At 40.4% G+C, this 14,911-nt stretch overlaps 1 protein-coding gene across 2 annotated transcripts in view; it reads left to right on the top strand.

Annotated features, from left to right (window-relative positions):
* Nucleotides 1-14,911, top strand: part of ARHGEF40 (Rho guanine nucleotide exchange factor 40) — a 151,382-nt gene that overhangs the window by 51,645 nt on the left and 84,826 nt on the right. For both annotated transcript variants that reach the window (XM_073631216.1, XM_073631206.1), the window contains exon 4: nucleotides 9,299-9,469. In XM_073631216.1, coding sequence (XP_073487317.1) covers nucleotides 9,299-9,469 — 171 coding nt within the window. The remainder of the gene's footprint in view (nucleotides 1-9,298; nucleotides 9,470-14,911) is intronic.

Below are 14,911 nucleotides of genomic sequence, written 5' to 3'. Positions count from 1 at the left end.
ACGACCTCTGCCTGCTGCTACGACACCGTGCAATCCCTGTCTATCTGATAACACTAACAGAACGGAACTAAATAACACCCCATTGCCTACCACAGCAAAATGGGGCAGGAGGGCGGGAGAATCTTGTCCGTTGCTGCCCTCTGGTCCAAGTGATACTAGAGGGTCGTCTCTCACCTAGGAACCACTTAGGACCACCCTATCCACACCCTGCCCCACCCTAATATCCTCCAATGAGGTAATACTTAATAATTATCCCTCCTACTAACTGAATTTATTTTTAACCCCTACCTTACTATAGCCTTCCTGGTCAAACCCCATCATGTAGGCCCTACACTTATGCTGTGCCTGAACTCCTGGCCTATACTAAATACACAATGAAAATAGATACAGCATTTGTGAGCAGTTTTACCTCAGAGAATATTTGTTAATCTGTTCAGGCATTCTTATATGCCCTGTTACACTGTATTGGCCTGAAGGTGACAAAATTGATTAGAATTGCAGGTTTGCTGCATGCGGCATGTCTCTGCTAACACATAGAACTAAATCCGGGCATGCATTGAATGAACTGTTTCTGCAGGGACCGGCAACATTTTTATTGGTGTGTGGTCCCCACTCAACAGAATTCAATTTATTATTAAACCATCAATCACCTGCGCTACGTGTAAAATTGGGATTAAACTTGCCGCAGCTGTGCATGACAAAAGTCAAACATATGGAAAAGAATTGTATACATAATTATATATACCAAAGCACGAACAAACCCAAATGTAGTAAAATAAAGTGCTAATACTGTGCACAAAACATGTAAACTGAAAAAAGAGTGAAAAAATATAAATTAGTGAACAAGCATGTGGCCATTTAAAGTTCAAATAAATGTGCAAAATTGCATGAATAAGGTTCCAATTTCAAAGCCTCCTTCACAAGTGCTCCTGTGCTGAGAATTCCCAAAGTGCTGCAATAGTAAGTATTCACATAAATGGTAACGTGCTCCACACACACCCTCCCCCCCCTAAGTGGTTGCACTCACCAGATCCAATGGACCCCTCAAGCAGTACTGCATTGTGGGTCAAACAGGCTTAATCTGGTGAGCAGGGTGATGGGACGCCAACTCCAAGATACTATTGTTCCTGTGCTGTACCAAACTCGGACATATGGAGAGAGAGCCCACATAGTGTAGTACATCTTGTTTATTCAATAAAATTCAAGCTTACAATGTTCGATGGTAAAAACGAAAGAATGTAGTATTAACAGACAGTCCACTCGTTCCAAGAAGCAGCACGTTCTCTCACAACCTTAGCTGCATTCAAACATAAGTTGGACGTGATTTCACTGCAGTGCCGTAGTCTGCGACTGACGCGTTTCGCCACTCCCACAGGGCGTTATCAAAGACCAAGACTCCCGGCATCACAGTGAAAAAAATAGCCATGTGCGGACTCCGCCCATTCACATGACCGTGACCTCATTTCCCTGTATTCAGCCTCACATGCACCCAAACAGGAACACTTCCTCATTCACAGGATTTTAAAACGTAATGCGTGGGCTAAACCCTCTCACATGGCCATGACCTCATTTCCCCTGGGTGCACTCCGCTTTAAATACACCCAGACAGGAACACTTCCTTATAAGCAGACGTGTTAACAGCATTAATACAGCTGGATACTTAAAAATCCCTGACAGATATTGTATAACTAAAACAATCAATGAATGTGATACATTCCAAACACATTAATGTGGTCAAAACTGGTGAAACTAAAAATACATATAATATAAATATAAATAATGTAATTAAATAAAAAATGAATACAAATTAAATAGAAAATATATATAATAAATATAAATCATGAAAATTAAAAAATGAAAAAAAATGTAAATAAAAATATAATTAAATGTAAATAAATAAATGTAAATAAACTTTCACTAATTTATATTTTTTCACTCTTTTTTCTGTTTACATGTTCTGTGCATAGTATTAGCACTTTATTTTACTACATTTGGGTTTGTTCACGCTGTGGTATACTGTATATAGTTATATATACAATTCTTTTCCAACAGAATTCAATTGCTTGATTGACTTTTGTCAAAGAGATATGTTGCAAAGTTTTACTCTATTCTGTCTCTCCTTGCCGCTGAGTTCAAAATTCCAACCCCTTACTGCTTTCTTCTTTTAAACCAAAGACAGATTTGCAAAATTCTAGACTTAACATCCCCTAACAAATACATCTGTAGACATTCAAGATACCTGTCTGCATGTTCACATTTATCCACCTCATGAGAACTTTCTGCACTTTGCAGGGCCAATTACTTCCAGTTTGTCACACTGCCTTTTCGCCTATCCTTTGCTTTCAGAGTATGCACAAAGATCATAGCACCTCTTCTTGCCCTTCTCAGAACTCAGGGTATCCAGGTCACATGTCGTCTAGATGACCTGCTCTTGAAGGTCTCATCTCCCTTGTAGTTGTCGGCAAACGTTCACAGGACAATCAGGATGATCCTTGCTTTTGGTTGGGTGATCAATTAAAAAAAAAATCTGCTCTTTAACCTTGTCTTTGCCTGGAATACGTAAGTCTGGTCCTGGAGACGTCTCAAACAAAGGTTCTCTTTGCAAAAAAAGAAAATTCTTTTTCTCAGAGCCCACGCTCGAGAATTGAGGTCAAAAGAAAATTATTTTTCTCAGAGCCCACGCTCGAGAATTGAGGTCAAGACATACGATAATGAGATTCTCCATGAAAGTTTTAGGCCTCATAGTAGACTCCTTCCCATTTGCCCAATTTCATTCAAGACCTCTCCAACACAATATCTTGTCAACCTGGAACAAGCACGGTCCTTCTCTCGGTCTGCTAATGCTGCTGTCTAGCCCAGCCTTAACAATAGAGAAGTCTTTTTTTTCCTTATCACTGGAAAGTGATAACAACAGATGCCAGTCTTTTAGACTGGGGAGGTGTGCACCAGTCCCTCACAGTCCAGGGAACACGGTCACCTGTGGAAACCAATGAATTTTGCCTCATCTGCTCAAAAAGATAGAGCAAGAGAGGAAAACAGTGATTCTCGTTGCATCAAACTAGCCCATAAGAAACTGGTACGCAAACTACTACTACAGATCTGCTGTTTTAGGGCCTTCTATTTCATCTTGCTTCTCAGTCTCTGGCTTCAACGGCATGGCTGTTGAAGTCCAGGCCTTAAAAGATAGAGGGGTCTCTGAGTCTGTTAGTCCTGCCTTGCTAAAAGCAAGAAAAGCCACTTTCAGGAAGATCTTCTATTGTACCTGGAAATGCTTTTTTCCCTGGTGTTACCACAGGAACTTCAATGGCAGAGATTACTCTGTGCCCTCGCATTCTGGCCTTCCTACAAGCAGGTCTTCACCAGAACATGGCCTTAAGCACTCTGAAAGGACAGGTTTTCAAAGATCTCTGGCTTTGTTCTCCCTTGTAAACACTTTTCTTTAAGATGTATCTCACATTAAGTCCCCATTGCAAAACCTTTGCTTCCTTGGGGTTTCAACTTGGTTCTCTCTGCCCTGCAGAAACCACTCTTAAAACCCATCAGGGATATGTGCTTAGATGACCTCTCCCACAAAGTAGCTTTTTTGGTTGCTATCACATCTGTTTGACATGTCTGAGTTGGCAGCTTATTCTTGTAAGGGGCCCTCCCTCCTACTTCACAAAGACAAGGTTGTTTTACACCTCAAGAAGTCCTACCTTCCCTATGCCCTGTTGCAAAGCATCCAAAGGAAATCTCTCTTCATTGCCTGGACGTAGTCAGAGCCATTAGAATCTACCTCAAAGCTACAGCTTTGATGAGACAGACAGATTTCCTATTTTTCCTGTCTTTTTGTCCTTGCAAGGGATACCCCGTTTTCAAGTCTACCATCACGAGGTGGATAAGAAATCTGATTTTTAGAGCTTACATTCTCGAGGACAAATCACCTCTTGCTCTTTTACGTCCACATTCCACAAGATTGTTATGAGTTTCCTTGGTATTTCGGCACCAGGCCTCTGTAGCCCAGCTTTGTAAGGCTGCCACCTCGTCCTCTGTTCATACCTTTTCAAAGTTCTACCAGATTGATGTTCAATCTTCTGTGAATTGAGTGTTGGGCCTCAAGATTCATAATTTCATCAAATATTTATTGTGGCAAAATCACACTGCGTTTGGGGTGCTATTAAGAAATAATTCTGCCCTCTATTTCAAAACGCTCAGGTGTGAGCAGAGCCTAATATAGACAAATGTCTCTGTACGTCTGTGAGCTGTGGTGATTCCACTGTGATACCAGTTTCCCAATATCACTTTCAGGTCATCCATTATTTGGAATACTATAGATCTTTATAAGGGCCTTGTATTATTCCAGGAAAACTACAATTTCAATGTAGTAATTTATTCCAGAACTTCTTTTTTTCAATCCGATAATCTTTTATAGTTTTTTTCATAAAATAACAAGATGCAAAAGTAAAAAAAATACACATACATTTCCCACAAACCCACCCTCCATCACACCTCCCCCCCAAAAAAATAAAAAAAGCACATTTCCTATTTTGCCTAATTGCACCCACCAGACTACGCTTCTTTCTTCACTCAAGACCATTCTTCTCATTAATACTCCTTAATGTAATATATATACTTATGCTTATCCCCCTCTTGTATCATTATTAGCTTTCTTCAGTATCATTAATTCACTCAACTGATTGTTCAGACAAGTTGGAGACTAGCCACCAATGCCAAATTTTTAAGAATTTTTTAGATCTCCTCCTATGTTTATATGCCAATTCCTCTCGTCTTCAATGGATTAGGGCGATTAATCCTAATTTATCTATTGTTGGCCGAAATTTTGATATCCATTTTTGTAGTATAATTTTACAGGCCATATACATAGTTCTCAGCCACATCACATGCATTTCAGCTGGGTTGGTGCCTTCCGCTATAATCCCTAGCAAAGCTATTTTTGGTTCAAAGTGAATTTGTGTGAAACATAGCGAATTTAAAATATCAAAACACCCTCCCAGTAGTGATGCAGTTTAGGACATCGCCACAACATATGTATAAGTGTAACTGTATCAGTAGAACACCTTGGACAGTTTGGGGTGTCTGCTTTACCCCAAGAGTGTATTTTTAAAGGGGTATAGTGGGATCTATGAATAATAAATAACTGAGTTAAGTATTGTAAGGAAGATAAGAATACTTCAAATAGATTCTTCAGAGCTTGTTCCCACTCTTCGTCCCAAAGTGTCTCTAGATCCCTACACCACCGCCCAAAGCTGTTCACTTGTGGATTAGTTCTAACTGTTGTTTGGAGAGAAGAATATATGCTCCCTATAAGTCCCTGTTTAGAGTGTTTTACAGATACTGCCAAAGTTAAAATTGATGAAAAAATGATTTATTAGGTAAATTATATCTTTCTGCCAGTTTATCATATGGTTGCAAAACCTCATTGTCAAAAAATTGACAAAGAAGCTAAATTCCAGCCTTCTTCCATAATCAAAATTTTCAAGCTTTGCAACCTCAGGCAATTGCAAATTGTTCCATATAGGTGTGTATTGAATGTATCCCTCATATTCAGTATCCTTTTGAATAGTAGTCCATATCTTAAGTATTAAATTAAAAGTAGAATAACTAAGTTTACTGTAGAAATGATAAGCTACTATTAGCTGTACCGGTGGATCTATCGGCAGCTGAGAGAGTATAATTTGCTGTATGGGATCCTCATAATCTATAACATTCCATCCATTTAATTGCTGCAGTTGGGATACCAGATAATACAATCTGGCATTCGGAACAGCCAGACCTCCCTCATCTTTAGGCAACTGCAAAATTTCCAGTCTAATCTGGGGATGTTTATATCTCCAAATAAGTTCTCTGAACAGGGTGTCTATTTGTTTAAAAAATTTCAGAGGGAGCCATACTGGATAGTTATGCAACAGATATAATAACTGTGGCATCCATATCATTTTTATCAAATTTGCTCTACCTACTATCGTTAAAAGGAGTTTACTCCAAATTTTTCCCACTTGCTTAAATCACTTAAATAATGGGACTAAATTCCTCTCCACATATGTATTTACTTGATACGTGACTTGTACGCCTAACTATTTAAATGTAGATACTACAGTTATTTGGGAGGCTGAATTTGGCAGATTGGTCACCAGGGGGTCTACAGGTAAAATAACTGACTTATCCCAGTTAATTGTAAAGCCTGAGAATGAGCCATATATATTAATTAGAAACATCACTGCCTTCAAAGAGGATAGTGTGTCTCCCAAAAATAAAAGTGTATCATCTGCATATAGGGCAATCTTATCCTCTCCTAAGGATCTATGAAACCCAATAATATTCGATGGTTGGCGAATAGAGGCAGCTAACAGTTCCAATGTCAGTGCAAAGAGTAAAGGTGATAATGGACATCCTTGTCTTGTTTCTTGTTGCAGTGGAAAAGGAGCCGATATATGACCATTTACCTGTACCCATGCCACCGGTGCAGCATAAAGAAGTTGCATCCAACTTATAAACTGAGCTCCAAAACCAAATTTTGCTAAGCAATGCCATAAATAATCCCATTCTACACTATCAAAAGCTTTTGCTGCATCAAGAGATAATATAGATCTATTGCCCAAATTTTCAGACGGGACCTGCAGGTTGAGAAATAGACTCTTTATATTCACTGCAATAGATGTACCGTATTTAGTGGCGTATAACACGCGCCGGCGTATAACACGCACCCCAAGTTTAGGAGGGAAGTTTAAGGAAAGAAACTTTTAGACAGGAAGTTTAAGGAACAAAAACTTACATTTTAATTGCCCATCAATGCAGCCTTGCCCAGTGTCCATCTGCAGCCTTGCCCACTGTCCATCTGCAGCCTTGCCCAGTGTCCATATGCCGCCTTGCCCAGTGTCCATCTGCAGCCTTGCCCAGTGTCCATCTGCAGCCTTCCCCAGTGTCCATCTGCAGCCTTCCCCAGTGTCCATCTGCAGCCTTGCCCAAAATTGCAGCATGATTTTTTTAATTATTGCGCCGCCGAGATAGACAGAGCCGGATGTCCTGTGTATTCGTCTCGTTTCGCAGTCCCGCCCAGTCCCGCCCCTTGCCCCAACCCTGTGATGGACATGACACTGGTCCAAATGGCGGGACGTAAAGGCTAGGAGGTGAGACTGAGCATAACTGCGAGTGGAGCTGAGCCTAGCCGAGTACACAGTACACTCGGCTCTGTGTATTTCGGCGGTGCTCGGTCCCTCCTTACCCTCGGAGGCAGCGGTTCGGCGTATAACACGCACCCACGATTTTCCCCTAATTTTAAGGGGTAAAAAGTGCGTGTTATACACTGATAAATACGGTATTTGGAATAAAACCAGATTGATCTATATGCACTTATCTTAGATATTACCTTCGTCAACCTATTGGCTAGCACTTTTGCCAATAACTTAACATCCGACGTAAGTAGTGAAATTGGGTGATATGATTCAGGATTGTTAGGATTCCAGAACTTCTTAATCTTGCCACACTAATTTAACATGTTATTTAGATCTGGAAACGATGGCCCACATTTAAAGCACCTGTTATTGATTTGGTGGTATATTTTATTATATCTATCAATAGAAATATATGTTCTATTTCATTTTTAAATGTCGTTTTTCAAATCAGTACTTATTGTAGTCTTTCAGACCCTAGTGTAACCCATCCCCAAAATTAACTTTTTTTTTGTGTGTGTGTGTGGTAAACACTTGCTTTATTAAAATTTTCTACTTTCTTATCTTATGACTTTGTTATTATCTCATAAAACGCACATTAACAGAAATTCACTGTTTACATTCCTTTTGGGAAAAATTGCAATAATCAAAACTTCCCCTGCGTCAATGAAAATGTCCCAATACTGTTTACCTCATGCACCATCACCAAGCGCACACACCGAAAGTTGTGACTTCCAACCTATAGGTAGCTCAAAAGAGCATTGTTCTCAAATAGGTAAACTGGCACTGACATCACCTCCTAAAATCTCAGTATATCCCACAACGTATATGGAAGATCTGAAACACAGAAACCTAACATAGCGAAATACTGCTTTTATTAAAAAAAGATGTAACACTAAAGCACCAAAATGTCATGGGCTTCAAGAGAGAACACATCAATTCTCATCCCTCACCCCTTCTCCATTTAAGTTCAATCTGCAAAATAAGATGTCTATAGAATTGTAGATGTTTCCCTTTTTTTCACATGTTGTACCTTCGGAAGGTTGCTCCTCCAACTCTACCTCCAAAAAATATTTATTACTTACTAGCCATGGAAATGATAGCCTGACTAATGAAGAAATATTGTACCATAAAACATGCAGTAGCTTAATATGTGCCTTTGTAGCCCACATAATTGTTTTACTTATTAAAGCTGTTTTTTGGAACTGAGTCTTTTCTACTGCAGCAGTAGATGAATGATCCAATAGAGATGTGAAAACTAGCGAAGAAATCTCACTATTGGAGTTCCAAAAATACATAACAAGCCAGTGTGTGATTTAGAGCTTCATGGTCCACCCATAGCTGCTGCAATATCGATTTTGAGATGAACTGATCCTTAAAGTGGTTTTAAACCCTTACATAAATCCAGTGAAGTGACTGGTCTCAGGCGATACACAGAGATTAAACAAATCCTCCTACATAAATTGTACCTGTTTATCTGCAGTCTTTAGTAGCCAAATGTCTACTGTGGCTGTGGTGAGTCAGTTTGCTTCAAGGCACAGTAGAATTTTGGCCATATTTATAGAGCTTATAGAGCTTATGAGTTTCAAATTCCATTCCACTGTGGTAGCTCTTTAGTCTGTACTAGGACCTGTGTTGATGGGCTTTTGTTAATGTCAGACAGGTTTTGCATTCCTATATGGTTTTAAGAGAATGTAAAACCCCCTTAATGCAGGTCAAATGCAGGTCTAAAGAAGTTCAATTTCAGGTCAAATGCATGTGTCAACAAGTTCTGAATTATCTCAGAAGTATGCTAAACTGAAGGCATCAACATAAGCCATAAGCTTCCTAATACAGGCCTTTAGGTCTGGTTCACGTTAGCCCACATAGTAAGACCACGCGGGCAGCTGTCAGTGTGAGCTCTGGCAGGGAGCAGTGCAATGTGCATTTCAACACATCGTACTGCACACCATCGCCATCCACCAGCACCAACGCAACAAATGTTTTCCATGTGCCCTAGTGATGGCTTGCGTTTATCCAGTGCAGGTCACCACTGTGTGAACAAGCCCTCAGTCAGGATTTTCATAGTCATAAATATATTCCTTTAAATTATTTTGCCTTTCTATATGATTCTATTTTTTTTTTTCCAGAAGCAGAAACATCACCTGGAGTGGAAGAACCAATCAGTTTGGTAGAGAAAGAACCAGATCCATCTTCTTTTCAGAGTCCTTTGCCACAATCCCCTCTTATTTCAGATTACAAATGTCTGCACAAGAATGTAAACTGGGACATATTGGAATCTGGGGTCTTCTGTCTGACTGGTGAGAAACTTCTATATTTATTTAAATGATCAGTCCACCTACAAATGTGTTTTTGTTTTTTTACAGAAACAAATACAAATGTGATTTTAAATGTTGGGAAGATGCCAATGGGTTGATCTTTCACAGTGTAATGTGCAAGTGATTTAGCTCACCAGCAACCAACTATAACTGAAACATCACTCTGATGCATGTAACTTGTCATATAAAGCAGTGGTCTCCAAATTGTGGCCCTGGGGCCGGATGCAGCCCTTTTCTTGCCTTTATCCAGGCCCTTGGGGCACTATTCCATCTACTAACACCAACAAATGGGCATAATTCCTGTTACTGACACCAATGATGGGGCAGAATTCCCTCCATTTATACCAACAATGGGGGCACAATTCCTTCCATTGACACCAACATGGGGCACAATTCCTTACACTGGCACCAACGATGGGGCGTAAGTCTTTCTATTAACACCAACGATGGGGGCACAATTCCTTCCATTGACACCAAAATGGGGCACAATTCCTTGCACTGGCACCAACGATGGGGCACAAGTCTTTCCATTAACACCAACGATGGGGGCACAATTCCTTCCATTGACACCTACATGGGGCACAATTCCTTGCACTGGCACCAACGATGGATCGTAAGTCTTTCTATTAACACCAACGATGGGGGCACAATTCCTTCCATTGACACCAACATGGGGCACAATTCCTTCCACTGGCACCAACGATGGGGCACAAGTCTTTCCATTAACACCAACGATGGGGGCACAATTCCTTCCATTGACACCAACATGGGGCACAATTCCTTGCACTGGCACCAATGATGGGGTGTAAGTCTTTCTATTAACACCAACGATGGGGGCACAATTCCTTCCATTGACACCAACGATGGGGTACAATTCCTTGCATAGATGCTAACAATGGGGCACAATTCTTTCCATTGATACCAACGATGGGGCGCTATTTCTCCCACTGATACCAAAGATATGGCATTCTTTACTCCCACCGGGCGCCAGGACATTTTCTATTCCCATAGGCCCTAGTCCAGCCCCGCTAATGTCTGAAGGACAGTAAACTGGCCCTTGGTTTTGAAAGTTTGGAGACCCCTGATATAGATTATGACAGTGTTAAATAGATCTTCCAGTGGGATAAATAAAGTCAAAATGTAGAATGAGCGACTGTGGCCATCTTAATAAGGGTGGGGTGTCTAAAGTGTACATGAACAGTAAATACACGTAGGGCTCATGTCATTCTTCTGAAAATGCATTCCACAGTGGATCGCTTTTCAGAGGCGTATGGCAGGTGTGAGGAGGCAATATGTTGACTCCTCTCGTCTCTTTTAACTCTGAAAATGCTGACCCACCATGCTGTAACTTTAGTGCCATTCGACGAATGCAACATGGCGTTTAATTTTTGCTTTGCCCTGAGCAGCTGCATGCTTTTGTTTAGGTGGGCGGTCAGGGGGTGATAAACGATGACTCGGTCTCTAATTTTACTGCCCCCTGGCTGCCCGTGTGAATGAGCCCTTACTACTACACAGAGTTATATATTTAGATTCTTTTATGCTGTTTTTTAGAGCGCTGCCAACATCTTTAACCAAAAAAAAGCTGCAGGTACTTTATATACATAAAAGTGTCACTAACAGTTAACTTTTCATAATCTGGCTCACATAATCTATTTATTATATAAAGTGGAGTAATGTTTTGCCTGAATGCCAGAAGTTTCATGTCACAGCATGGGATCTTTTAATTGTATTTGCACATTTTGATGTATGTCCAACTCTCTTATTGACCAAATATCTTGCAGCTGTCTTCTAGTTGACAGAATACTTTCAATATGCTCCCTCTCTCTTTAGTGGTAGTGCTGCAGATTACAGCATCTATTATTACACCATAAGGCTGATTCAGTAATAGTAGTTCAACGAGCAACTGGAGAGTGTATTAACCTTTTGTTAGCACAAATAGGATATTAAATAATGGGAATATAGTAAACCGCTAAATCGGATTGGCATATTGTCACTGCTGTTTGTCCTGCTTTATTAAATAATCACATCACGAAAAGGGAATGTAGTCAGTTCTGTATTAAATATGCCCAGCACAAGTATTTCTGAGTTGTTGATATCTCTTTGAATATACTTATGTGAATGTGTGCATAACTGTGAGTTTATCTATAAAAGGTAGCCCAATGCCCCTATAGGATCCATGTAAAAGAAGGTGAATTAGCTGAATATCCCCCAAACTGCAAGGCTGAAATATTTAATACAGAGCCACTTTGCTACCTTCCAAGTTATATAAATACTGCAGACACCAACAACCCACACCCATGTGCAGATGTTTTTTACATTTTCTGTCTATCTGCTGTGCAGTCTTTAGTTTCTTATATTGTAACTAACGGCAAAACTTTTTTTTTTACAGTTTGGATAGAGTGGAGAGGGATTAGAACGCTTGCCAGTTTTGATTGCTGTCTGTGCCCCCATTCAGATATTCACCCTCTCTATTTTTTCCTGTTTACTATTATCATCGAAAGTGAAAGTAAAAGAAATCCCAAATTTTGGGTTGTCCTCAAAAGAGTAATTGAGGGATATTCTTCCAATGGGGACGCTAATTCTGGTGACCCCTATTTGCAGGGATTTCCTCTCACTTCCTGTTTGGTTATGGGACAGGAAGTGATGGGAAACTTTCCCAATGGGACGCAGATGGTGAAAAAAAAAAATCTAAAAGTGGTTATAACCCTCCCTTGCTCTATCCAAAATGTAAAAAAAAAAAAAAAAAGTTTTGCCCATAGTTCTACTTTAACCGGTTCCCGAACGGCGCACGCCGATGTACGTCGGCAGAATGGCACAGCTGGGCAAATGGGTGTACCCGTACGTCCCTTTAAATTTGCCGCCGTGCCATTGCGAGCACCCCACCCGGGAGCTCCGTGAGTTGGGTCCCGCAGACTTGATCGCCTCATGGAGAGAAAGAACGAGGAGACGCTAGTGTAAACAAGCATCTCCCCGTTCTGCCTAGTGACAGTGTCACTGATCTCTGTTCCCTGTGATCGGGAGCAGAGATCAGTGACGTGTCACACATAGCCACGCCCCCCCCACAGTTAGACCCCATTCACACAGGGGCAACACGACTTGCAGGTCGCCTCAGCGAGGCGACCTGCAAACGACTGCTCGGGCGACTTGCAAAACGACTTCTGTATAGAAGTCTATGCAAGTCGCCCCAAGTCGCCCCCGAAGTCGTACAGGAACCTTTTTCTAAGTCGGAGCGACTTGCGTCGCTCCCCTTAGAACGGTTCCATAGCACAGAACGGGAGGCGACTTGTCAGGCGACTAGGTCGCCTGACAAGTCGTCCCTGTGTGAATGGGCTCTTAGAAACACTCCCCAGGACATACTTAACACCTACACTGCCACCTAGTGGTTAACCCCTTCACTGCCAGTGTCATTTACACAGGAATCAGTGCATTTGTATCGCACTGATTGCTGTATAAATGACAATGGTCCCAAAAATGTCTCAAAAATGTCCGATGTGTCCGCCATAACGTCGCAGTCACGATAAAAATCGCTGATCGCCACCATTACTAGTAAAAAAAAATTATCAATAAAAGTGCCATAAAACTATCCCCTATTTTGTAGACGCTATAACTTTTGCACAAACCAATAAATAAACGCTTATTGCGATTTTTTTTTAACAAAAATATGTAGAAGAATACATATCGGCCTAAACTAAGGAAAAAAAAAGTTTTTAAATATTTTTTGGGGATATTTATTATAGCAAAAAGTAAAAAACAATGCGTTTTTTTTACAAAATTGTCGCTATATTTTTGTTTATGGCGCAAAAAATAAAAACCGCAGAGGTGATCAAATACCACCAAAAGAGCCATGTCGCACGACCGCGCAATTGTCAGTTAAAGCGACACAGTGCCGAATCGCAAAAAGTGCTCTGGTCAGGAAGGGGGTAAATTCTTCCAGGGCTGAAGTGGTTAAGCTACACATCCAATATTCAGCATCACCAGGCTCGATAAACGTTGATTTAACAATAGCTATCAGATGGTATTCAGATGATATTGAGGCAGCCAGTAGCTGGCAGGGGAGATTCCTCCATCCATGGTGTATAGTGCGCTGAAGGAGAGAAAATAATATATACATGGCTAGCTTTTGTTACAACACTCATATTTCTTCTCCACGTTTCATGGTTTTTGAGTTTACTCTGTCATGATGTTTCCTTCCACTTCTTTTTTTTAAATGTATTTGGTTGCCATGATTGATTGGCAAAAACACAGTCTGAAGTGATCCAGCGCTACACTCTGTATTCCTAAATTCCATGCAATCCTGTAATAATCCCAATATTCAACAAATAAAAAATGATAGTAACAGATCTGATATCAACTAAGTGGTTATATTGATAAGAACCTTATTTTTCTTGTTTTTATATGTGTAAACATTTTTTAATTTTTTTGTAATAAAGAGATTTAGTAAAATTATGTAGTGATTGTCCTTCTCTGGTACCAGTAAAGTCCCCTCAATCTGTCCAAATTCCAAACAAATAAAAAAAATTACAAAAAAACAATCCATGTGTAGTAATAGTCTTGTTAGTCCAATAAGTATTTGAGTGTTTGAACCATAAAATATTTTTAAAAATATATATACAAAAGTGTCAAAGAGCTTTGCTTCAATTACATTCCACTCATAAGGCGCTTGTCTCCTTGTGCTTCACACACCCTTTGTATCTTATTCCAATGTTTCTCAACTCCAGTCCTCGAGTATCCCCCACAGGTCATGTTTTCAGGCTTCTCATTATTTTGCACAGGTGATTTGATCAGTTTCACTGCCTTAGTAATTACCACAGCCCTTTCATCTGAGGGGAATCCTGAAAACATGACCTGTTGGGGGTACTTGAGGACTGGAGTTGAGAAACCTTGTCCTACTCCACCACCATTAACTGCTCACCTCCCGCTTTGACCTATGTTCCAGGCAATATGCGCTTGTCCCTTTTAATGGTGCTCAATGGATGCAGCCTGCATCTCCTCCAACTCTGTTGTCACCATAGAGGTAAAACGTACAGACCCTCATAGTGTAATCCATTTAAAAATAACCACGTTTATTAAAATTCTAAATAAAATGTACACATATTTCTGAGTGCACTACCAGCTGTTGCACTACAGACAAATAGCAAATGTGTAAGCCCAGTAGGGGTGAAACAACCAATTGATTAATCAAGAACTAATCGATTATGAACTTAATAGATTACTATTTTCATAATCAATTAATCGGCCAGCCGATCAGTTGGCCTGCATACAGAATGCATTATTTGTTTACATATCAGGAAATACAGTGCAGCACACATACAGCTCAGTACATCATCCATACATGTCAGTAAGTGCCTGAGAACTTGTGAATGTATGAGGAGCAATGCCTCATGGGACATGTAGTCCCGGGCAGGAAGTGAGTGGTTCTAAAGG

The sequence above is a fragment of the Aquarana catesbeiana genome, linkage group LG01 (genome assembly GCF_042186555.1).
Source record: "Aquarana catesbeiana isolate 2022-GZ linkage group LG01, ASM4218655v1, whole genome shotgun sequence".
Lineage (NCBI taxonomy): Eukaryota > Metazoa > Chordata > Amphibia > Anura > Ranidae > Aquarana > Aquarana catesbeiana.
This window is presented reverse-complemented; position numbering and strand designations above follow the sequence as displayed.